We start from the raw sequence: 23951 nt of genomic DNA on the forward strand, positions 1-23951 counted from the left end.
TGGAGTTACGAATCCAATGATGACTACAAAATGACAGTGAATCAAACTCATCTAGTTCACTTTTGGCCTTTAGAGAAGGAACTCTGCCGTGCTGACCTGCTGTTTGCTACAGCTGGCTGCAGACCCCACAGCGATGTTGCTGACCCAGTGATGCCCACATCCTATGAATGATTTTTTTTAAAAAAAAGATTGTCCCCGCAGCTTTACTCAGATTGTTAGATCCTGGTAACAATTTTATATGCTTAATTCTTTCAGGATCACTTGTGGCAAGATTTGTCTGATGCCAAGTTCGTCTTTTAATTGTAAATTACAGTGAAATCCAAAACACTTGTTTCTAGAAACTAAGTTGATTTCTTATGGCAATGTAATTGTTTGTAAGAGGTTATAAAGAAACAACAGATCTGTCATGACCACACAAGATTGGTCAGGATATCAAAGGCAGTTTATTTATCAGAAGATGAAGGAGTAGGAGAGGAATTTGACTGTTTGGAAGTAGTGATCTTGTTTGTGTTTATCACAAGTCTCCATGTGCACCAGAGAGTTCAGATCAGACTGAAATAAACCTGTAATTATAATTTAGGAGGAATTAAGAAATCTGATCCAGCGCAGCTGCTACCTAATGCAATAACCTGGTAAATCATTATGTAATATCTCACTGACAGATGTAGAGATAAGAGGGAGTGAGATTCTTCCACTTGTATCAGGAATCTATTACACAAAAGAAACTTTTAGTCTGCAGCTTTATGCTTCATACCAGCCATTTGGAATCACCAGCGGCTATGTGGGCTTTTCTCAGACATTAAGCTCCTGAGCTGTTCCTGCATTAACTCACACATCAAACAAGGGGAGGGTTGCACACATTTTCCCCTTGTTCCCTTTTTCTTGCTTCTTGCTCCTTGTTAAAGATCTGAAAGCTGAACCTCCTCATGACCAACAACTGCCCCAATCCTCTGACCAACACCAATGCAGCACTCCTGATGAAGTCATTCATCTCCACTCCCTGGATAACTACAGGCCGAAGAAAGCCTCAAAAAACCAACAGCTTTCAAAACAAGTTCTCTTTCAAATAAATATTAAAACTCTACCCAATAACGTAATTTTAATGCTTTCAAAAGCACACTCCGATATCCAAGAGTTGACAAAATTCACATATCCCTGCGTTGTCAGAAACCCTCAGGAGACATACCCTGGAATAATCAACAAGCAAGATCCTTCAACACCTATCTTATTTGATTTGATTTATTATTGTCACATGTACCTAGGTACAGTGAAAAGTTTTGTTTGCATGCAGTCCAGGCAACCCATACTATACAAAGTACATCAGGGTGATAGAGCAGAACGAGGAATACAATGTTACAGCTACAGAGAAGGTGCACAGTGAGATCACATGAGATTTGAAATTAGAGAGGTCCATTATTCAGTTTAGTAACAGCAGGGAAGAAGCTGTTCTTGAATCTGTTGGTGCATGTGTTCAAGCTTCTGTGTCTTCTGCCTGATGGAAGAGGTTGGGGGAGATTATAACTGAGGTGGGAGGGGTCTTTGGTATTAGAACATAGAACATTACAGCACAGTACAGGCCCTTCGGCCCTTGATGTTGCACCAATCTGTGAAACCAATCTGAATCCCATCTAACGGACACAATTCCATTCTCATCCATATGTCTATTCAATGACCATTTAAATGCCCTTAAAGTTGGTGCGTCTACTGCTGTTGCAGAAAGTGCATCCCACACCCCTACTACTCTCTTGAGTAAAGAAATTACCTCTGACGTCTGTCCTATATCTATCAATTTAAAGCTATGTCCCCTTGTGTTAGCCATCGCCATCAGAAGAAAAAGGCTCTCAATGTACATTCTATCTAACCCTCTGATGTCTTATATGTTGTAATTATTTCCATGGCAACGAGAAGTATAGATGGAGTTAATGGGTGGAAGGTTGGCTTATATGATGGACTGGGCTCTGTAGTTTCTTTTGGTCTTGAGCAGAGTAGTTGCCATACCAAGCTGTGATGTATCCAGATAGACTGCCTTCTATGGTGCTTCTATAAAACTTTGTTAGAGTCTTAACAGATATAGAGTCATAAGGATGTAGAGCATGGACGCCCTACAGTCCAACTCGTCCATGCTGACCAGATATTGGAAATTAATCTGATCCCATTTGCCAGCACTTGGCCTATATCCCTCCAAACCCTTCCTATTCATATACCCATCCAGATGTCTTTTAAATGTTGTAATTGTACCAGCTTCCACCACTTCCTCTGGCAGTTCATTCCATACACGTACCACCCTCTGTGTGAAAAGGTTGACCCTTAGGTACCTTTTAAGAATTTCCCCCTCACCTGAAATGCTGAATTTCCTTAGCCCCATAAAGAAGTAGAGATGTTATCGTGCTATCTACCTGACGCATAGGTGCAGCACTCCCTTGGTACTGACCCACCGTAAGTGTGAGACTCCCTCAGCACTGACCCTCCGACAGTGAGGCACTCCCTCAGCACTGACCCTCTGACAGTGCAGCACTCTTTCAGCACTGACCCTCCAACAGAGCGGCACTCCCTCAGCACTGACCTTCCGACAGTGAGGCACTCCCTCAGCACTGACCCTCTGACAGTGCGGCACTCTTTCAGCACTGACCCTCCGACAGTGCGGTACTCCCTCAACACTGACCCTCCAACAGTGCGGCACTCCCTCAGCACTGACCCTCCGACAGTGCAGCGCTCCCTCAGCACTGACCCTCTGACAGTGCAGCGCACCTACAGCACTGACCCTCCGACAGTGCGGCACTCCCTCAGCACTGACCCTCCCACAGTGTGACAGTCCCTCATCACTGACCCTCCGACAGTGCAGCACTCCCTCAGCACTGACCCTCCGACAGAGTGGCACTCCCTCGGCACTGACCTTCCGACAGTGAGGCACTCCCTCAGCACTGACCCTCTGACAGTGCGGCACTCTTTCAGCACTGACCCTCCGACAGTGCGGTACTCCCTCAACACTGACCCTCCAACAGTGCGGCACTCCCTCAGCACTGACCCTCCGACAGTGCGGCACTCCCTCAGCACTGACCCTCCGACAGTGCGACAGTCCCTCATCACTGACCCTCCGACAGTGCAGCACTCCCTCAGCACTGACCCTCTGACAGTGCAGCACTCCCTCAGCACTGACCCCTCAACAGTGCAGAATTCTATCAGTATTTGACTAAAATACATTTATATGCAAGCAACCGTTGAATCACAAACTATCTGTGTGAGAGGTGAGAGTGACACGCTGATACACTATTAATATTCCTATATAAGATTTCGGTCTCTGTAGTAAATTGTCAGGGCATGTTGTAAGTCAGGAGATAGTGCGAAAGTAACTGCAACTTCCCCCACTCATTTTTCCAGTGTGAGGGCACTAGAAAGTGTGGCCCATTTAAACCACTGCTGTCTATATTAAACATAGCATACATTTATTCCTATTCTTTAATACAAGCCAGTTTAGAGCTTTTGCCACCTGGAAAGCCTCGGGACTACAGCTTTCAGCATCAGATATTATTGTTGTTCGATGTGATATGTGAATTAATCACCAATCATTGTTCAATCCCATGGTGATTTTCTGATATTGCTCACAAATCATCTGCCTGACCCAAAATACTACATCTTCATTGCATTAAACAACATAGACACATCTTGAAATGACAGCTCGCTCACATACTGAGAAGTTACAATTTGTGCAGTTGTGCTTCAGATTTAACAAGATGGGAAAGGCTGCAAGGGAGGTTTTGGGAGCAGACTGCAGTAAAGCATTCTGACCAGCAGATGATACTCAATTCCCATGAAGATGAAGACAAAACCACACTGACTGATGTGATATAAAGATTCACTACGTTTTTAGTGATCAAATTCAACACAAACAGAGAAGAGCTCCTTCTGCTCTTTATGTAAAGCACAAGTGCTCTCTCCAGGAGAGGAATAAACCCTGAGCTGCTACTTCCTTCTGCTGTGAAGGCTCTTTCTTGAGTGTCAGCAGCTCTTTCTCTGTGAACCTGGAGAAAATCTAGAGTTTGTACCTTTTGGTTTGGATGCTTCTGAGGTGAACTGATGCTGTGGTGAATACGTTGTGAGTGTTTTTAATGTGCCTAAAATTCACTAGTATCTCAAAAACTTTCCAATTTCCCCAATGTTCATGTTTTCAACAAACATAACAAAGAAAATGGCAGGATGTAGCAAAAGGAACTTGCTTATTATGAAATGGTTGCAATGTAAAACTTGAGGTTAATGCTGAAAGATATTTAGTGGAAGCCACATCAATTCATGCTGGAGAAAGCACCTGCTAGATAGTATGGGGATGTGTGAGTTACATGGACGTTGGGCTGAATGGCCTGCTTCAAATGTGGTAAAATATCCAACGAGGCTTCACAACAGCTTTATCAACCAACTCACAGAGCCATGTGGGACCTGCAAGAGAGGGAGAGAGATGGAGACGGTTAGATAGGAAATTCCAGAACTTAGGCAGCTGGAGGCTCACTCCCCAATTATGAAAAAGACTAAAATCAAAGAAATCCAAGTGTCCAGATTTAGAAGAGAATAGATATTGGAGAAGATTGTGAGGCTGGACGAGATTTCAGAAATAGGGAGTGGCGATGCCATGGAAGGGTTTGAAAACAAAGATGGGAATTTTGAAATTAAGGCATTGCTCCAAAAAGAGTTAACTTAGGTCAGAGCATGAATAAGAGAATTGGCTACATTTATCAATTGCTTTGATTTGCATTAACAATGCCTGACAATAAGACCATCCAATTTTCACTCAGTAGCTAAGAACAATTTGTATCTGTTCTAATGACAATGACCCCAATTTTTTAAGTCGTGACATTTGTACCAGTTTCCTAACAAATCCGACCTAAACTGTCTGTAATGCCCCAGCTTCTTAAGTACAATGTGAACTGAAGTGTCTTTATTTAATGAAGATCAGGTTATCCAGTAAGGTAAAGCATCCCTATTTTATACTGTGGTAGTTATACACCTCTAATGTAACAAAAAGGTATCAGAAATATCCCGTTTATAAAATGTCAGCACTCAGAGTTCAGTTGCAATAGTCAAGTGGTGTCTTTATTGAAGAGTGGCGAAAGCAGTGGACAGAGGAATCCCTATCGATGTTGTTTAAATGGCATTTGATAAAGACCCACTGAAGAAGCCCAGGGAATTGAGGACAAGTTTCTGACATGGTCGGGAAATTGGTTGAGTGGCAGTTGACAGAAAGTGGGGATACCAGACGGGTAATCAAATTAGCAGGATATGACCAGTGGTATCCTACTCAGATCTTTTTTGGACCTCAGTTATTCACTTATTTATTAATGACTTGGATAATGATGTGGAAAATCACATATCCATATCTGCTGCAGCAGCAGGGAACAGGTAAATTGGGATTTGTTAATGTGTAATGAGGAAGACTGGATTAAGGAGCTGAAGGGGAAGAAACTCCAGGGGTGTAGTGACTACAGACTTCAGCCTGCAGTTTGAGAGAGAGAAGCTGGAATCAGATGTAATGGTATTATAATTGAGGAAAGGTAAGTCCAGAGACAAGGAGGAGGAGCTAGCCAGAGTTGTTTGGAAGGGAGCCGAGCTGGGGAGATAGGAAATCAGCAATGGTAGGAGTTTCTCACGGGTAATTCAAGAGGCATCGCAGCAATTCATCCCAAGGAAGAAGAGACATATTAAGGGGAGAATGAGGCTGCCATGACTGATAAAGGAAGTCAGGGACAGCATAAAGGCAAAAGGAAAAGCATCCAAGGTGGTGAAGACTCATGGGAAGTCAGAGAATTGGGAAGTCTTTAAAACCAGCAGAGGCTAAATAGAAAAGCAATGGGGTCAGGGGGGAATGAAACATGCCATTAAGCCGGCTAGTAATGTAAAAGAACATGCAAGGGTTTTTTTTTAATATCTAAAAGGTAAGGGAGGGGCAAGACTGAACAGTGGACTGCTGGAAAACATTGCTGGAGAAGTAGTAATGGGGAAATGAAGAAATGGTGAAGGAACTGAATAGTATCAGTTTTCACAATGGAAGAATAAGTCACATTCCAGAACGTCATGGGAGTCAGGGAGTAGAGGTGAGTGCAGTGGCCATCACTAAGGAGAAAGTGATGGGGAAGCTGAAAGCTCTGAAGGTGGATAAATTAACCTGACCAGATGGCCTACACCCCAGAGTTCTGAAGGTGTTATTTCAATGCAAGGGGCCTAACAGGGAAGAGAGATTAAATCAGGGCATGGTTAGGAACATGGGACTGGAATATCATAGCAATTACAGAAACATGGCTCAGGGATGGGCAGGACTGGCAGCTTAATGTTCCAGGATACAAATGCTGCAGGAAGGATAGAAAGGGAGGCAAGAGAGGAGGGGGAGTGGCATTTTTGATAAAGGATAGCATTACAGCTGTGCTGAGGGAGGATATTCCTAGAAATACATCCAGGGAAGTTATTTGGGTGGAACTGAGAAATAAGAAAGGGATGATCACCTTATTGGGATTATATTATAGACCCCCAAAATCAGAGGGAAATTGAGAAACAAATTTGTAAGAAGATCTCAGTTTTCTGTAAGAATAATAGGATGGATATGGTAGGGGATTTTAACTTTCCAAACATAGACTGGGACTGCCATAGTGTTAAGGGTTTAGATGGAGAGGAATTTGTTAAGTGTGCACAAGAAAATTTTCTGATTCAGTATGTGGATGTACCTACTGGAGAAGGTGCAAAACTTGATCTACTCTTGGGAAATAAGGCAGGGCAGGTGACTGAGGTGTCAGTGGGGGAGCACTTTGGGACCAGCGACCATAATTCTATTTGTTTTAAAATAGTGATGGAAAAAGATAGACCAGACCTAAAAGTTGAAGTTCTAAATTGAAGAAAGGCCAATTTTGACGGTATTAGGCAAGAACTTTCAAAAGCTGATTGGAGGCAGATGTTCGCAGGTAAAGGGACGGCTAGAAAATGGGAAGCCTTCAGAAATGAGATAACAAGAATCCAGAGAAAGTGTATTCCTGTCAGGGTGAAAGGGAAGGCTGGTAGGTATAGGGAATGCTGGATGACTAAAGAAATTGAGGGTTTGGTTAAGAGAAAGGAGGAAGCATATGACAGATATAGACAGGATAGATCGAGTGAATCCTTAGAAGAGTATAAAGGAAGTAGGAGTATACTTAAGAGGGAAATCAGGAGGGCAAAAAGAATTAAGGAGAATCCAAAGGGTTTTTGCAAATACGTTAAGGACAATAGGGTAACCAGGAAGAAAATAGGGCCCCTCAAAGATCAGCAAGGCGGCCTTTGTGTGGAGCAGCAGAAAATGGGGGAGATACTAAACGAGTAAAAAATGAGGTCTGCAGATGCTGGAGATCACAGCTGCAAATGTGTTGCTGGTCAAAGCACAGCAGGTTAGGCAGCATCTCAGGAATAGAGAATTCGACGTTTCGAGCATAAGCCCTTCATCAGGAATGATACTAAACGAGTATTTTGCATCAGTATTTACTGTGGAAAAAGATATGGAAGATACAGACTGTAGGGAAATAGATGGTGACAACTTGCAAAATGTCCAGATTACAGAGGAGGAAGTGCTGGATGTCTTGAAACGCATAAAGGTGGATAAATCCCCAGGACCTGATGTGGTCTAACCTAGAACTCTGTGGGAAGCTAGGAAAGTGATTGCTGGGCCTCTTGCTGAGATATTTATATCATCGATCGTCACAGGTGAGGTGCCAGAAGACTGGAGGTTGGCTAACGTGGTGCCACTGTTTAAGAAGGACATTAAAGACAAGCCAGGGAACTATAGACCGGTGAGCCTGATCTTGGCGGTGGGCAAGTTGTTGGAGGGAATCCTGAGGGACAGGATGTACATATATTTGGAAAGGCAACAACTGATGTGGGATAGTCAACATGGCTTTGTGCATGGGAAATCATGTCTCACAAACTTGATTGAGTTTTTTGAGGAAAAAGTAACAAAGAGGATTGATAAGGGCAGAGCAGTAGATATGATTTATGTGGACTTCAGTAAGGCATTCGACAAGGTTCCCCATGGGAGACTGACTAGCAAGGTTAGATCTCACGGAATACAGGGAGAACTAGCCATTTGGATACAGAACTGGCTCAAAGGTAGAGGACAGAGGGCAGTGGTGGAGGGTTGTTTTTCAGACTGGAGGCCTGTGACCAGTGGAGTGCCACAAGGATCAGTGCTGGGCCCTCTACTTTTTGTCATTTACACAAATGATTTGGATGTGAACACAGGAGGTACAGTTAGTAAGTTTGCAGATGACACCAAAATTGGAGGTGTGGTGGACAGCGAAGAGGGTTACCTCAGATTACAACAGGATCTGGACCAGATGGGCCAATGGGCAGATGGAGTATAATTTAGATAAATGTGAGGTGCTGCATTTTGGGAAAGCAAATCTCAGCAGGACTTATACACTGAATGATAAAGTCATAGGGAGTATTACTGAACAAAGAAACCTTGGAGTGCAGGTTCATTGCTCCTTGAAAGTGGAGTCGCAGGTAAAGAGGATAGTGAAGAAGGTGTTTGGTATGCTTTCCTTTATTGGTCAGAGTATTGAGTACAAGAGTTGGGAGGTCACGTTGCGGCTGTACAGGACATTGGTTAGGCCACTGTTGGAATATTGCATGCAATTCTGGTCTCCTTCCTATCGGAAAGATGTTGTGAAACTTGAAAGAGTTCAGAAAAGATTTACAAGGATATTGCCAGGGTTGGAGGATTTGAGCTGTAGGGAGAGGCTGAACAGGCTGGGGCTGTTTTCCCTGGAGCGTCGGAGGCTGTGGGGTGACCTTATATAGTTTTATAAAATCATGTGGGGCATGGATAGGATAAACAGACATGGTCTTTTCCCTGGGGTCGGGAAGTCCAGAACTAGAGGTCATAGGTTTAGGGTGAGAGGGGAAAGATATAAAAGAGACCTAAGGGGCAACTTTTTCACATAGAGGGTGGTACGTGTATGGAATGAGCTACCAGGGGAAGTGGTGGAGGCTGGTACAATTGCAACATTTAAGAGGTATTTGGATGGGTATATGAATAGGAAGGGTTTGGAGGGATATGGGCCGACTGTTGGCAGGTGGGACTAGATTGGATTAGGATATCTAGTTGGCATGGACGGGTTGGACCAAAGAGTCTGTTTCCATGCTGTACATCTCTATGACTCTATGACTCCATGATTGGCCGAATTTGAATTTGTTTTTGTACCATAGCAACACAGCACCACCTATTTGTGTCAAACAGATGTTACGTTGTTATCTTGTTCAGCACACTCTGTGCTTTCAGTCAGTCCTTGCTGGCTTCCTCTTTCTCTCTCTTAACACCAACACCTTCATAACACCTCCTCCCTTAGGAAAACACTGAACCATCAAAATGAAAAGATGGCTTTTTTTCTCTCTATTCCTTAACCACAGTACCATGACATATACATAACCTTAATCTCAGTTCATATTAACTTCTCCCTCCATATATATAGCATTCAATAGATACCAATCTCATCTATATCAGTTAAATCCACGATAATTGATCTGTAATTGTAACATGTACAATTTGTAAATTAAAAGTCTGTAAAGTAAAACTCCAAAGAAATAGTCTCATATTCTTGTGTTTAAAATGTTCTAAGAATGTGAGAGGATTGTGATCCAACCCATTGTTCATGACATACAGATTAAAATTCTGTAAGGCCACTACCAAACTCAATCGTTCTTTTTTGATTGTGGAGTATTTCCTCTGGTGGATGTTGATTTTCTTTGAAAAGTAACCAGCTGGCAGTTCGATCCCATCCTCACCGTCCTGTAGAAGTGCAGCTCCAACTCCTATGTCACTAGCATCAATGGCGACTTTAAAAGGTTCTGAAACGTTTGGTGGAGCTAAAACGGGTTTGGTGGTGAATATGGCTTTCACCTGGTCGAATGCCTCCTGGCATGGTTCTGTCCACTGCACCTTTGTGTTCTTCTTCAGCACGTTGGTTAACGGTGCCATTAAGCTGATGAAGTTTGGAACAAACGTCCGATAGAATCCGCTGAACCCTAAGAATCAAAGTAAAAAATGAGGTCTGCAGATGCTGGAGATCACAGCTGCAAATGTGTTGCTGGTCAAAGCACAGCAGGTTAGGCAGCATCTCAGGAATAGAGAATTCGACGTTTCGAGCATAAGCCCTTCATCAGGAATAAGAGAGAGAGCCAAGCAGGCCAAGATAAAAGGTAGGGAGGAGGGACTAGGGGGAGGGGCGATGGAGGTGGGATAGGTGGAAGGAGGTCAAGGTGAGGGTGATAGGCCGGAGTGGGGTGGGGGCGGAGAGGTCAGGAAGAGGATTGCAGGTTAGGAGGGCGGTGCTGAGTTGAGGGAACCGACTGAGACAAGGTGGGGGGAGGGGAAATGAGGAAACTGGAGAAATCTGAATTCATACCTTGTGGTTGGAGGGTTCCCAGGCGGAAGGTGAGGCGCTCCTCCTCCAGCCGTCGTGTTGTTGTGTTCTGCCGGTGGAGGAGTCCAAGGATTAAAGCACCTCTTTCTTCAAGGTCGGTCTTGGAAATTCCTCAATGGCCTTCGTCTTTGCGTTCCGTGGGGTCAACCTTCCATGACCAATATTATGTCCCATGAACGTCACCTCTGCTTTTGCAAAATCAGCTTTATTTAAGTTTATCACCAGTTTTGCTTCTCTTGTCATTCAAAGAGCTCTGCCAACTGTACCATGTGATCGTTCCAGGAATTACTAAAGATCACTACATCGTCCAGATAGACTGCCCAGTTTGTTAACCCAGCCACAACTCTGTTCATGTCTTTGGAAAGCGGTGGGTGCATTCTTCATTCCAAGGGACGTCACTTTAAACTGAGACAGCCCATTTGGGATTACAAACACAGAATTTTTTTTTGCAGTCTCTAATAAAGGTAACTGCCAGTAACCATGCATTAAGTCCAACTTGGTGGTGTAACTGGCTTGTCCAACTTTCTCGATACAGTCCTCCAATCTAGGAATTGGATATAGGTCCAATTTGTAACAGTGTTGACCTTCCAATAATCCACGCAGAATCACTGATTCAAACGCAGTCCGGTTTGAAACTTATTCCATTCCTCAAGGACGTCTTTATTTTTTAATCTATTTTGAGGCACATCAAAATCCACATCATCTGGATTTGATTCTCATTCTGCGGGGCAGTAACTAACACCTGTTTCTCCAGTTCTTTCTCTCGAGTATAATATGGTTTCAACATGTTGACATACCCAAAACTGTTTTTCTCTATCTGGCATTTTTACTAGATATTTCTCCTGATTCAATGTTTTCTCAATTTATTAGGGACTACTAAACCTGGCTTTGAAGGGATTTCCTATTTCTGGTAACAGTACTAACACATCATCCCCTTGGGAAAACATCCGAGTCTCAGAGCTTTTATCTGCCACCTACTTCATTCTACACTCTGCTCTCTTTAGATGCTGTTTAGCTAACTTATCTACTCAATTTAGTCTCTCCCTACTTCAGATACATAACCGAAGTGTGAGATCTTCGACTTAGGTCCTATCAATTTTTCTTTAATTAATTACAAAAGGCCTCTCACTTCATGACCGAATATTAACTCGAAGGGAGTGAACTGAGTAGATTCATTTGGGGCATCTCGAATGGAAAACAGATATAACGGGAGACCTTTATCCCAATTATTGAGGTAACCCTGACAGTACGCTGTCAACATGGTCTTCAGGGTCTGATGCCACCTTTCTAAAGCTCCCTGGGATTCAGGATGATACACACTGGATATAAAGTGCTGTATACCTAAGCTATCCATAACCTCCTTAAATAGCCTAACAGTAAAATTTGACCCTTGGTCCAACTGAAACTTGCTGGGCAGCCCACACCACATGAAGCCCTCCTGATGAAGGGCTCTGGCCCGAAGCATCGAATTTCCTGTTCCTTGGATGCTGCCTGGCCTGCTGTGCTTTGACCAGCAACACATTTTCAGCTCTGATCTCCAGCATCTGCAGACCTCACTTTTTACACACCACATGAAGAAAGCTACTAACTCCTCTGCCACCTTTTCTGCCTTGATACTCTGTAATGAAATTGCTTCTGGAAATCTGGTAGACACATCCATTATAGTTCACAAATACTGGTTCCCACTTTTAGTTCTTGGGAGGGGACCTATACAACCAATCATAAACCATGTGAAAGGTTCTTCAAATGAGGGAATTGGCAACGGAGGTGCTGGTTTTATTGCCGCCTGTGGCCTTGCCTACCATTTGGCATTTATGACACATTACGGCAAAAGATAACCATATCCTGGTGCATTCCAGGCCAATAAAAATATTTTTGTACCTTAGCCTGAGTCTTTCATATCCCTAAGTGACCTCCTACAGGTAGTTCATGTGCTGCCCGTAACACCTCCTGTCCGTATGCTATCAGCAACACAATCTGATGCACTTCGGCCCATTCTCCTCTGCACTAATCTGCCGTGGTCTCCATTTTCACCTTAGGATTCTATCCTTCAGATAATAACTCTCTGGAATATTCTCTGCCTCCTTTTTGGAATATGCATCCACATAAATATTTTTTAACGTTTTGTCTTGTTGTTGCAAATCTATTTGTCTTTCAGGACTAAACACTTCTGTCTGACCCTCTGCCTTTTCAGGTTTTTCCTGCACCATTACATCTAAAAGGGCATTCGCTCACTGAACCTCAACTCCTTCATCCCTCTCTTTAGTTCTTGCTTTGTGCAGTGACATATGATAGGGAGATTTGGTTACTACATAATCTGGGAAAATACCAGGATATTTCTGTTTTAAGTCCTCACTTTCCTGATTTTCCTTGGGGTCCTCCACAAGGGGTGTCAATCCTGCCAAATCATTCCCAAATCTGGCAACGAGCCCCCACGTTTTACGACATGGGGAAAAACCTCTCTGCTAATTTAAATCTGACACACAGAGAAGCTCACCTCGTGCCGTAACCTGTTAAATTTTGAGGAAAAGAACTATTTCAGAGATCACTATTGAAAGTAAAAATTAACAACTTTATTCTTTAAGTCCAAAAGAGAACATTAAAACAACAACTCTTTACAACTTCTTTCTCTTAACCCTGTCGTTTACCTCCCATTCTGTACCTCCAATACTGGTCCGATAAGTTCCCTCTTAAAGTTATGCCAAATCACTTTCAATCCCAGTCTTTGGATGTTGAACTTTCTCTGTAGATTTTTCTTGGTTGATTTTGCTGCACAAGTGTCTGACGGACGGGTACCTTTCAGAGAGTTATCCGGCTGGCTTTATGTTGCTGCTTGTTTGGCTGCTCTTTGCTGTTCTTCCCCTAACTGTTCAAAATGTCCGATGTTATACCCATAAAACATCAAATAATTTCATTAGTTTGACATCATCCCAAACAGTAAAATTCAAATCCGATTGGATTTTGGTCTCTGAGACATAATTGAAACTGGCTGAATTTAAATTTAAATAGGAACATAACACCAACTAATTGTGTCAACCAGATATTACATTGTTACCTTGTTCAGCACACTGTGCTTTCAGTCAGTCCTTGCTCGCTTCCTCTCTCTCTCCTAAAGGTACAGTACACACCAACACCTTCATAACACTTGCTTGCTGGGAGCTTGAGTAAGGACAACGTTGGGATCACCCTGACACTGTGAGCTAAGGTGCTGGAAAATAGCTACCTCATGGCTGGCACGAAAATGGTAAAGACTCTTCCCCAAGGGGCAGGGTTATCCTGGAGAAATAAAGATTATCCCCATGTCATTGCAGACAGCACCAGATGGCTGGAAAAACTCAGTGCGACACAACCTGTCCCTGAATAAATGTTTCGAAAAAGTGGAAAACAAGTCTGGAGGTACATCGAGAAAAGGCTGCTTGTGGACCCTGAACCCCAGTAAGATCCAGAAGATGCAGGAAGAGCTGCAGAAGTGGCGAAGGAAGGATCCAGGAGCTGTGAGAAAGTGCATGGCCAAACCAGGCAAGTGGCAAAGGCAGCAAACCGGTCAGTGAACCACTGGCCATTGCAGGTGAAAGTGAGGACTCGCAGATGCTGGAGATCAGAGTCAAGATCAGAGTGGTGCTGGAAAAGCACAGCATCCAAGGAGCAGGAAACCGACGTTTCAGGCAGGAGCCCTTCATCAGGAATCAAATTGATCAAGGGCTTCTGCCTGAAATGTCAATATTCCTGCTCCTTGAAGATGCTTGACCAGCTGTGCTTTACAAACACCACTCTAATCTTAACACTCGCTATTGTGACCAATCCCACAGCTTGTTACAGCCTGCTTTGGCTCTGGTGTGAGTTTACCTGGCAGAACTGGGGTATGAGTGGGTTGTGCTTCGGCGGGTCAGTGTGGACTTGTTGGGCCAAAGGGCCTGTTTCCACACTGTAAGTAATCTAATCTAAAACTCCAGTGTAGGATAAAATTGCCTAATTAACTGGAATTTTCCAACACTTCCTATTCATTCCAGATCTTCATTGCCTGCTGCGTTTGATGTAATTAAAGAGAAGCATGCAAGTTTATACTATCTCACAATACCTCAGCATGTCCCAGAGGGTTACAGACACAAAAATATTATAGACTGTTGAAAATTACAGCTAATTTGATGTTTAACTGATCACTGGGCACTGTGAGAGTGACCGGTGAGTAACTGAACACTGTGAGAGTGACCCAGAGTGACCGGTGAGTAACTGGACACTGTGAGTGACCCAGAGTGACTGGTGAGTAACTGGACACTGTGAGAGTGACCCAGAATGTCTGGTGAGTAACTGGACACTGTGAGTGATCCAGAGTGACTGGTGAGTAACTGGACACTGTGAGAGTGACCCAGAATGCCCGGTGAGTAACTGGACACTGTGAGTGACCCAGAGTGACCGGTGAGTAACTGGACACTGTGAGAGTGACCCAGAGTGACCGGTGAGTAACTGGACACTGTGGGAGTGACCCAGAGTGACTGGTGAGTAACTGGACACTGTGAGTGACCCAGAATGCCCAGTGAGTAACTGGACACTGTGAGAGTGACCCAGAGAGACCGGTGAGTAACTGGACACTGTGAGTGACTCAGAGTGACCGGTGAGTAACTGGACTCTGTGGGAGTGACCCAGAGTGACTGGTGAGTAACTGGACACTGTGAGAGTGACCGGTGAGTAACTGGGCACTGTGAGAGTGACCCAGAGTGACCAGTGAGTAACTGGACACTGTGAGAGTGACCGGTGAGTAACTGGGCACTGTGAGAGTGACCCAGAGTGACCAGTGAGTAACTGGACACTGTGAGAGTGACCCAGAGTGACCGGTGAGTAACTGGACACTGTGAGAGTGACCCAGAATGCCCGATGAGTAACTGGACACTGTGAGTGACCCAGAGTGACTGGTGAGTAACTGGACACTGTGGGAGTGACCCAGAATGCCCGGTGAGTAACTGGACACTGTGAGTGACCCAGAGTGACCGGTGAGTAACTGGACACTGTGGGAGTGACCCAGAGTGACTGGTGAGTAACTGGACACTGTGGGAGTGACCCAGAGTGATTGATGGAGCTGTACGAATGTAAACAATAAATTTCAGAATTTCTTTTTTGTAGATGAACTGGAAAAATTAATTGGAGAAAAACCTGATCAAACAAAGTCCTCAATGATGACATCATCTTCTCTCTATCCACAAGCTCCATCGTCTCTGCTGCATGTTCAGGATCATTCCCACTCCCTGTGTCTGGGACACTTCCAACATCCACATGTAATTCCCAGTCCTCAACTTCATCCATATGGGGAAGCTGGCATGCAGGCAGACACGAACCAGGACTGTTCTGGTCATGCAACAATGCAGCCTCAGCTCCGCGGCCAGCCCAGTGCACACAGCAACACTGCTCAGGAGTCCCCCATCCCAGGACAGACAGCACCACTTGCCAGCATTGCTGAGATCAGCAGCCAACTGCTCACAGAGAATTCCCTCATCAAAGATATGCACGATATCCTTGTAGAAGGAGATATCAACACAGACATCGATGCACTCAATCCCAGTCTTGTAGACTTTGAACTTCAAGGTAAGATGGTCAATTTTCTGCTGATTATTCCTGTTTTAATTAGCTGATCTCATTAGGGATAACAGGAGGAATTGTAGGAACCTGCCAAAGGAGAGGCGCTCTGAAAGCTTGTGATTTCAAATAAACCTGTTGGACTGTAACCTGGTATCATGTGACATCTGACTTTGTCCACCCCAGCCCAACACTTGCCCATCCACATCACTGCAGTGCTGTGTACATCTTCACAATTTATCTAAGGGAGGATATTGCATTAGAGTCAGTGAAAGAAACATTTACTACGTTGAATCCTGAAGTTTAAAACCCTGCAAGGTGATTGCATTAAAGCATAAAAAACCTTACAGGGTTTGACATGGTCAATGTTGAAAAGATCTTGACCCCTACCCTCTGCCAACTGGAAGTCTAGAACAAGGGGCACAGTCTCAGACTAAGGATCAGCCATTGAGGGCTAAGATGTGGAGAAATTAATGTTAGGAATGAATTTGCCCACAATACTGAAGCAATCAGATCACTATAAACACAACCTGGTACCAATCGAAACAGTTTCAACATGACAAGGAAACAAATTACAATAATCTTTAATACTAAACAACACTGTCACTAATCCTATTTGACCCTTTTAGCTTGCAATATTTTCTGAGTCTCTTGCAGATTAATGCAGTCGCACTCTCTCTCTCTCTTGCTCTGACTCTGGGACTATGGGGCTCCATTTTCTCTCTCTGTCTCTGGATGGTCACCTGGTCTCTGCCTTGTGCCATGCTAGTCTCTTTGGAAAGCCTCCAGAATATTAAAGAGATTAACTGTTTTTCATAGCTTTTTGGATGGTTTTCTGGAACTTTCTATAGTTCTGGCCAACCATGGAGAACACATAGAATCCCTATAGTGTGGAAGCAGGCCACTCGGCCCATTAGGTCCATGTAAACTCTCCAAAGAGTGTCCCATCCCGGACCCTATCCCTGTAACCCTGCATCTCCCGTGTGCAAACTCCATACAGACAGTCGCCCAAGACTGGAATCAAACCTGGGTCGCTGATGCTGTGACGCAGTAGTGCTAACCACTGATCCACCGCAGCACACTTAATATATTGAAACATGATCAGTTATTTAGATAGCATGCTAATGTTTGTTTGTGTAGCAGGACTCAGTGCCTTCCTGTGCCAACACTCCTTTGTTTAGTGGATGGGGCGTCTGTCCAGGATATGCTGATGTCATTAGTACCTGGCTGCTGTGTTGGCAGAGTGTCTGATGTATGGGTTTTGTGATTTTAGCTTCACTTGACCAACGTACCAGCATCCCTTGCTGTTTGGCCAAGTTAGCAATTTATCTGTGTTTTAGCAGCCAGGAGACTCCTACAATTGGGAATAGGCACTGAGGATGGGGAATGGGCACTGAGGATCGGGAATGGGCACTGAGGATCGGGAATGGGCAGAGCGGATTGGGAATAGACACTGAGGATGGGGAAAGGGCACTGAGGATCGGGAATGGGCAGAGCGGATTGGGAATAGGCACTGAGGATGGGGAATGGGTGCTGAGGATGGGGAATGAGCAGTGGAGATTGGGCGTGGGAAGTGTGAATTGGGATTGGGAGAGGGCAGTGTGGATTGGCAGTGAGATTGGGCAGTGTGGATTGGGATTGGGAGTGGGTAGCATGGATTGGGATTGGGAGTGGGCAGTGTGGATTGGGATTGGGAGACAGCAGTATGGATTGGGAGTGGGATTGGGCAGTGTGGATTGGGATTGGGAGTGGGCAGTATGGATTGGGATTGGGAGTGGGCAGGTGGATTGGGATTGGGAGATGGCAGTATGGATTGGGATTGGGATTGGGCAGTGCAGATTAGAATTGGGAGTGGGGAGTGTGGATTGGGATTGGGTGTGGGCAGTGCGGATTGAGATTGGGATTGGGCAGTGTTGATTGGGAGTGGGATTGGGCAGTGCGGATTGGGATTGGGAGTGAGCAGTGTGCATTGGGAGTGGGCAGTGTGGGTTGGGATTGGGAGTGAGCAGTGTGGATTGGGATTGGGAGTGGGCAATGTGGATTGAGATTGGGAGAGCACAGTGTGGATTGGGAGTGGGCAGTGTGGATTGGGAGTGGGAGTGGGCAGTGTGGATTGGGAGTAGGCAGTGTGGATTGGGAGTGGGAGTGGGCAGTGCGGATTGGGAGTGGGCAGCGCGGATTGGGAGTGGGCAGTGTGGATTGGGATTGGGATTGGGAGAGGGCAGTACGGGTTGGGAGTGGGCAGTGCAGATTGGGATTGGGAGTGGGCAGTGTGGATTGGGATTCGGAGTGGGCAGTGCGGATTGGGATTGGGCAGTGTGGATTGGGAGTGGGATTGGGCAGTGCGGATTGGGATTGGGAGTGAGCAGTGTGCATTGGGAGTGGGCAGTGTGGGTTGGGATTGGGAGTGGGCAGTGTGGAGTGGGATTGGGATTGGGCAGTGCGGATTGGGATTGGGATTGGGCAGTGCGGATTGGGATTGGGAGTGGGCAGTAAGGGTTGGGAGTGGGCAGTGCGGATTGGGATTGGGAGTGGGCAATGTGGATTGAGATTGGGAGAGCACAGTGTGGATTGGGAGTGGGCAGTGTGGATTGGGAGTGGGAGTGGGCAGTATGGATTGGGATTGGGATTGGGCAGTGCAGATTAGAATTGGGAGTGGGGAGTGTGGATTGGGATTGGGTGTGGGCAGTGCGGATTGAGATTGGGATTGGGCAGTGTTGATTGGGAGTGGGATTGGGCAGTGCGGATTGGGATTGGGAGTGAGCAGTGTGCATTGGGAGTGGGCAGTGTGGGTTGGGATTGGGAGTGGGCAGTATGGAGTGGGATTGGGATTGGGCAGTGCGGATTGGGATAGGGATTGGGCAGTGCGGATTGGGATTGGGCAGTGTGGATTGGGAGTGGGAGAGGGCAGTGTGGATTGGGAGTGGGAGAGGGAAGTGTGGATTGGGATTGGGCAGTGTGGATTGGGATTGGGCAGTGTGGATTGGGAGTGGGCAGTGCAGATTGAGATTGGGAGGGGGCAGTGTGGATTGGGATTGGGAGTGGGCAGTGTGGATTGGGATTGGGTGGGGGCAGTGTGGATTGAGATTGGGAGGGGGCAGTGTGGATTGGGATTGGGAGTGGGCAGTGTGGATTGGGAGTGGGAGTGGGCAGTGCGGATTGTGAGTGAGTGTTGTGGATTGGGATTGAGCAGTGTGGATTGGGAGTGGGAGTGGCAGAGTGGATTGGGATTGGGAGTGGGTAGTGTGGATTGGGATTGGGAGTGGGCTGTGTGGATTGGGAGTGGGAGTGGGTAGTGTGGATTGGGATTGGGAGTGGGCAGTGTGGATTGGGATTGGGAGGGGGCAGTGTGGATTGGGAGTGGGAGTGGGCAGTGCAGATTGGGATTGGGCAGTGTGGATTGGGAGTGGGCAGATTGGATTGGAATTGGGATTGGGATTGGGAGAGGGCAGTGTGGATTGGGATTGGGAGTGGGCAGTGCGGATTGGGATTGGGCAGTGTGGATTGGGAGTGGGAGTGGGCAGTGCGGATTGGGATTGGGCAGTGTGGATTGGGAGTGGGAGTGGGCAGTGCGGATTGGGATTGGGCAGTGTGGATTGGGAGTGGGAGTGGGCAGTGCGGATTGGGATTGGGCAGTGTGGATTGGGAGTGGGAGTGGGCAGTGCGGATTGGGATTGGGCAGTGTGGATTGGGAGTGGGAGTGGGCAGTGCGGATTGGGAGTGGGCTGTGTGGATCGGGATTGAGAGTGGGCAGTGTGGATTGGGATTGGGAGTGGGCAGTGTGGATTGGGATTGGGATTGGGCAGTGTGGATTGGGAGTGGGCAGTGCGGATTGGGATTGGGCAGTGCGGATTGGGAGTGGGCAGTGTGGATTGGGAGTTGGAGAGGGCAGTGTGGATTGGGCGTGGGCAGTGCAGATTGGGATTGGGAGGGGCAGTGTGGATTGGGATTGGGAGTGGGCAGTGCGGATTAGGATTGGGAGTGGGCTGTGTGGATTGGGAGTGGGAGTGGGTAGTGTGGATTGGGATTGGGAGTGGGCAGTGTGGATTGGGATTGGGATTGGGCAGTGTGGATTGGGAGTGGGCAGTGCGGATTGGGATTGGGCAGTGTGGATTGGGAGTGGGCAGTGCGGATTGGGAGTGGGCAGTGTGGATTGGGAGTTGGAGAGGGCAGTGTGGATTGGGAGGGGCAGTGTGGATTGGGATTGGGAGTGGGCAGTGCGGATTAGGATTGGGAGTGGGCTGTGTGGATTGGGAGTGGGAGTGGGTAGTGTGGATTGGGATTGGGAGTGGGCAGTGTGGATTGGGGGTGACAGTGCGGATTGGGAGAGGGCAGTGTGGATTGGGATTGGGAGTGAGCAGTGTGGATTGGGACTGGGAGTGGACAGTGCGGATTGGGATTGGGAGTGGGCAGTGCGGATTGGGATTGGGCAGTGCGAATTGGGATTGAGAGTGGGCAGTGTGGATTGGGATTGGGATTGGGCAGTGTAGATTGGGGGTGGGCAGTGCAGATTGGGAGTGGGCAGTGTGGATTGGGATTGGGAGTGGGCAGTCTGGATTGGGATTGGGGGTGAGCAGTGTGGATTGGGAATGGGCAGTGCGGATTGGGATTGGACAGTGCGGATTGGGATTGGGAGTGGACAGTGTGGATTGGGATTGGGAGTGGGCAGTGCGGATTGGGAGTGGGCAGATTGGATTGGAATTGGGAGTGGGCAGAGTGGATTGGGTTTGGGAGAGGGCAGTGTGGATTGGGATTGGGCGCGGGCAGTGTGGATTGGGATTGGGAGTGGGCAGTGTGGAGTGGGATTGGGCAGTGTGGATTGGGATTGGGAGTGGGCAGTGTGGATTGGGATTGGGAGTGGGCAGTGCGGATTGGGAGTGGGCAGATTGGATTGGAATTGGGAGTGGGCAGAGTGGATTGGGATTGGGAGAGGGCAGTGTGGATTGGGATTGGGAGCGGGCAGTGTGGATTGGGATTAGGAGTGGGGAGTGTGGATTGGGATTGGGAGTGGGCAGTGTGGATTGGGATTGAGAGTGAGCAGTGAGGATTGGGATTGGGAGTGGGCAGTGTGGAGTGGGATTGGGAGTGGGCAGTGTGGATTGGGATTGGCAGGGGGCAGTGTGGATTGGGATTGGGAGTGGGCAGTGTGGATTGGGATTGTGAGTGGGCAGAGTGGATTGGGAGTGGGCAGTGTGGATTGGGATTGGGTGTGGGTGGTGTGGATTGGGACTGGGAGTGGGCAGATTGGATTGGGATTGGGAGTGGGCAGTGTGGAGTGGGAGTGGGCAGTGCGGATTGGGATTGAGAGTGGGCACTGAGGATCAGGATTGGGAATGGGCAGTGAGGATTGGGAATGGGCTGTGAGGATTCAGAATGGGCAGTGAGGATTAGTAGTGGGATGGGCAATGCGGATTGGGAGTGGACAGTGAGAATTGGGATTGGGAATGGGCACTGAGAATCGGGATTGGGAATGGGCAGTGAGGATTGGGAATGGGCAGTGAGGATTGGGATTGGGAAAGGGCAGTGAGGATTGGAATGGGCAGTGAAGATTGAGGATAGGGTGGATTTCAGTTTGTGAAGCTCATGTTTCAAATCTTACAAATGGCGGATATTTAATCTGTTTTACAAAATGCATCTCATTGAATTTACAGGTAATCTGTGGGAGGTGCTGAAGGATGAGAGTTTAACTCCATATCCGCCAGTGTCCATGTCTTCTCCATGGCCATCATTATTCCCATTCTCGTGGAACTGCTGTCTGACCGATGGTAAAGGAGTCAGCAGCTCTGGCAGCAGTACGGAGCAGAATCTTACTGAGCCCTAGCTAACGAGCACTTACACCAACCAGTGTAGACACCATGTCCAGCTCACTCCAACATCACTGCTCTGACCAAGAATTGTATAACTAGGAGCTCGGGGACAACAGCACCCCGAGCACTTCAACATCAAGAATCTGCTGGGATTCAGGCAGGCTGTTTCTCAATAAGGGTGTCACTGTGTGGAGAAGCAAATAATCTAGCACATGCTATCCAGCGCATTCACACGAATCACAGTTAACACTGAGTAGGTGCGGGCAACATTAATATACAACCAGACATCACGTTATACAATCATTACACAGGAGGAGGCCGTTTGACCATCACGGTGTCTAAGCAGCTCCTGGTAGAACTATCCAGTTTGTCTCATTCTCTGCTCAATGAGGAGAATCATTCAGCCTCTTCTTCAGTTTGGTCATATTCTCCAGATCCCTCATCATTCAAGGAGCCTACTTCAGCTTTGTTCGAATGTACTCACATAAATGAAACATCTTCTCTGTAAAGATCATGAATTGTTCCATTGCAGTTTTTTCCTGTCAGTGTTTGAATCTGTTTCATCCTGGCTTGATTCCCTTTTATCCCAGTGACATTACCCTTTTCCAGTTTAGAAGGTCAATCTGACATTGCTCCTTGCTGTTGTTCATTACTATTTGAAACCTCTGATGCAGTGACCACTCTTACCCAACTGCTCCCATGTTTGGTCCTCCTCACTGCCCAGAACCAGATTCAGTTTCTTTCCAATGTTTCCTCTCTGATTGGTCCAGGGACACTCTTTGGTATCTGAGCTAATATTTCTTTACGTGGCTCCGAGTCACCTATTTTATCTGATAATGTTCCTGTGAAGTGGCTGATTAGGTTCTATTTTGTTAAAGATGCAACGTAAGTATAAGTTGTTGATATGTGATCATTAAAGGTCCTCAAGCACAGCCTTATCATCACATTCTGTCAATCTTGTATCTCTTTCAGTCTCTCTCAGCAACATGATCAAAGGCTGTTTGCTTCTCTGCTCAAACCAAATGGATTCTGTCCTTACTCTCCCAAAGCCATCCTCTCTTTCACACGCCACACTGCCTTCTCTAATCCATACCCCATCCTCGCTCTCTACCTCCCTTCCCCATCTTTTCTGAACATGGTGTATATTAAGCTCCCAATCCTCATCATTTTTAAGTTGCATTACATGAAATTTCCATATAGCTACGTACGTTTCTCACTCTCTCACACGGTCAAACCTCCTCCTGTAATGGTCTCTATCATGTTGAGCAGAATTAAGAAGAACCCCAAAGCCTTTTATTCTTATGTAAGAAACAAGCAGGTAACTAGAGAAAGGATTGGTCCACTAAAGGATAAGGAAGGAAGGAAGACTGTGTGTCGAACCTGAGAGAATGGGTGAGTTTCTGAATAAATAATTTGCATCAGTGTTCACTGAGGAGAGGGACATGATGAATATTGAGATTAGAGATAGAAGTTTGATTACTCTGGATCCCGTTGACATAAGTAGGGAATATGTGTTGAGTAGGCTAGAGGTTATTAAGGTGGACAAATCCCCAGGACCAGATGGGATCTATCCCGGGTTGCTGAGGGAGGCGAGAGAGGAAATAGCTGGGGCCCTGACAGATATTTTTGTAGTATCCTTAAACACAGGTGAGGTGCTGGAGGACAAGAGGGTTGCTCATGTACAAGAAGGGTAGTAGGGATATTCCAGGTAACTACAGACCAGTGAGCCTGATGTCAGTGGTGGGAAAGTTGCTAGAGAAGGTACTGAGGGATAAAATCTATTTATATTTAGAAAAGAATGGGCTTATCAGTGATAGGCAACATGGTTTTGTGCAGGGGGAGACTGTGCCTTAAAATAGTATTCTTTGAGGAAGAGACCAAGTTGATAGATGAAGGAAGGACTGTAGATGTCATGTACATGGACTTTAGTAAGGCGTTTGATAAGGTTTCCATGATAAACTAAAAGAGACAATGCAGTCATATGGTGTGCAGGATGTTCTAGCTAGGTGGATAAAGAACTGGTTGAGCAACAGGAGACAGAGAGTAGTAGCTGAAGGGAGTTTTTTGAAATAGAGAAAGGTGACCAGTGATGTTCCACAGGGGTCAGTGCTGGGGCCACTGTTGTTTGTGATATACATAAATGATCTGGAAG

The 23951-nt window shown here is 46.3% G+C and overlaps 1 protein-coding gene across 1 annotated transcript in view; it reads left to right on the forward strand.

Moving 5' to 3' along the window:
- Positions 1-21813, forward strand: part of LOC132830214 (forkhead box protein N1-like) — a 63669-nt gene extending 41856 nt beyond the window's left edge. The window contains exons 7-9 of the mRNA XM_060847745.1: positions 13736-13943; positions 15543-16001; positions 21644-21813. Coding sequence (XP_060703728.1) covers positions 13736-13943; positions 15543-16001; positions 21644-21813 — 837 coding nt within the window. The remainder of the gene's footprint in view (positions 1-13735; positions 13944-15542; positions 16002-21643) is intronic.
- Positions 21814-23951: the final 2138 nt, after the last annotated feature.

This window comes from Hemiscyllium ocellatum, chromosome 31 (genome assembly GCF_020745735.1).
Source record: "Hemiscyllium ocellatum isolate sHemOce1 chromosome 31, sHemOce1.pat.X.cur, whole genome shotgun sequence".
NCBI classification, from domain to species: domain Eukaryota; kingdom Metazoa; phylum Chordata; class Chondrichthyes; order Orectolobiformes; family Hemiscylliidae; genus Hemiscyllium; species Hemiscyllium ocellatum.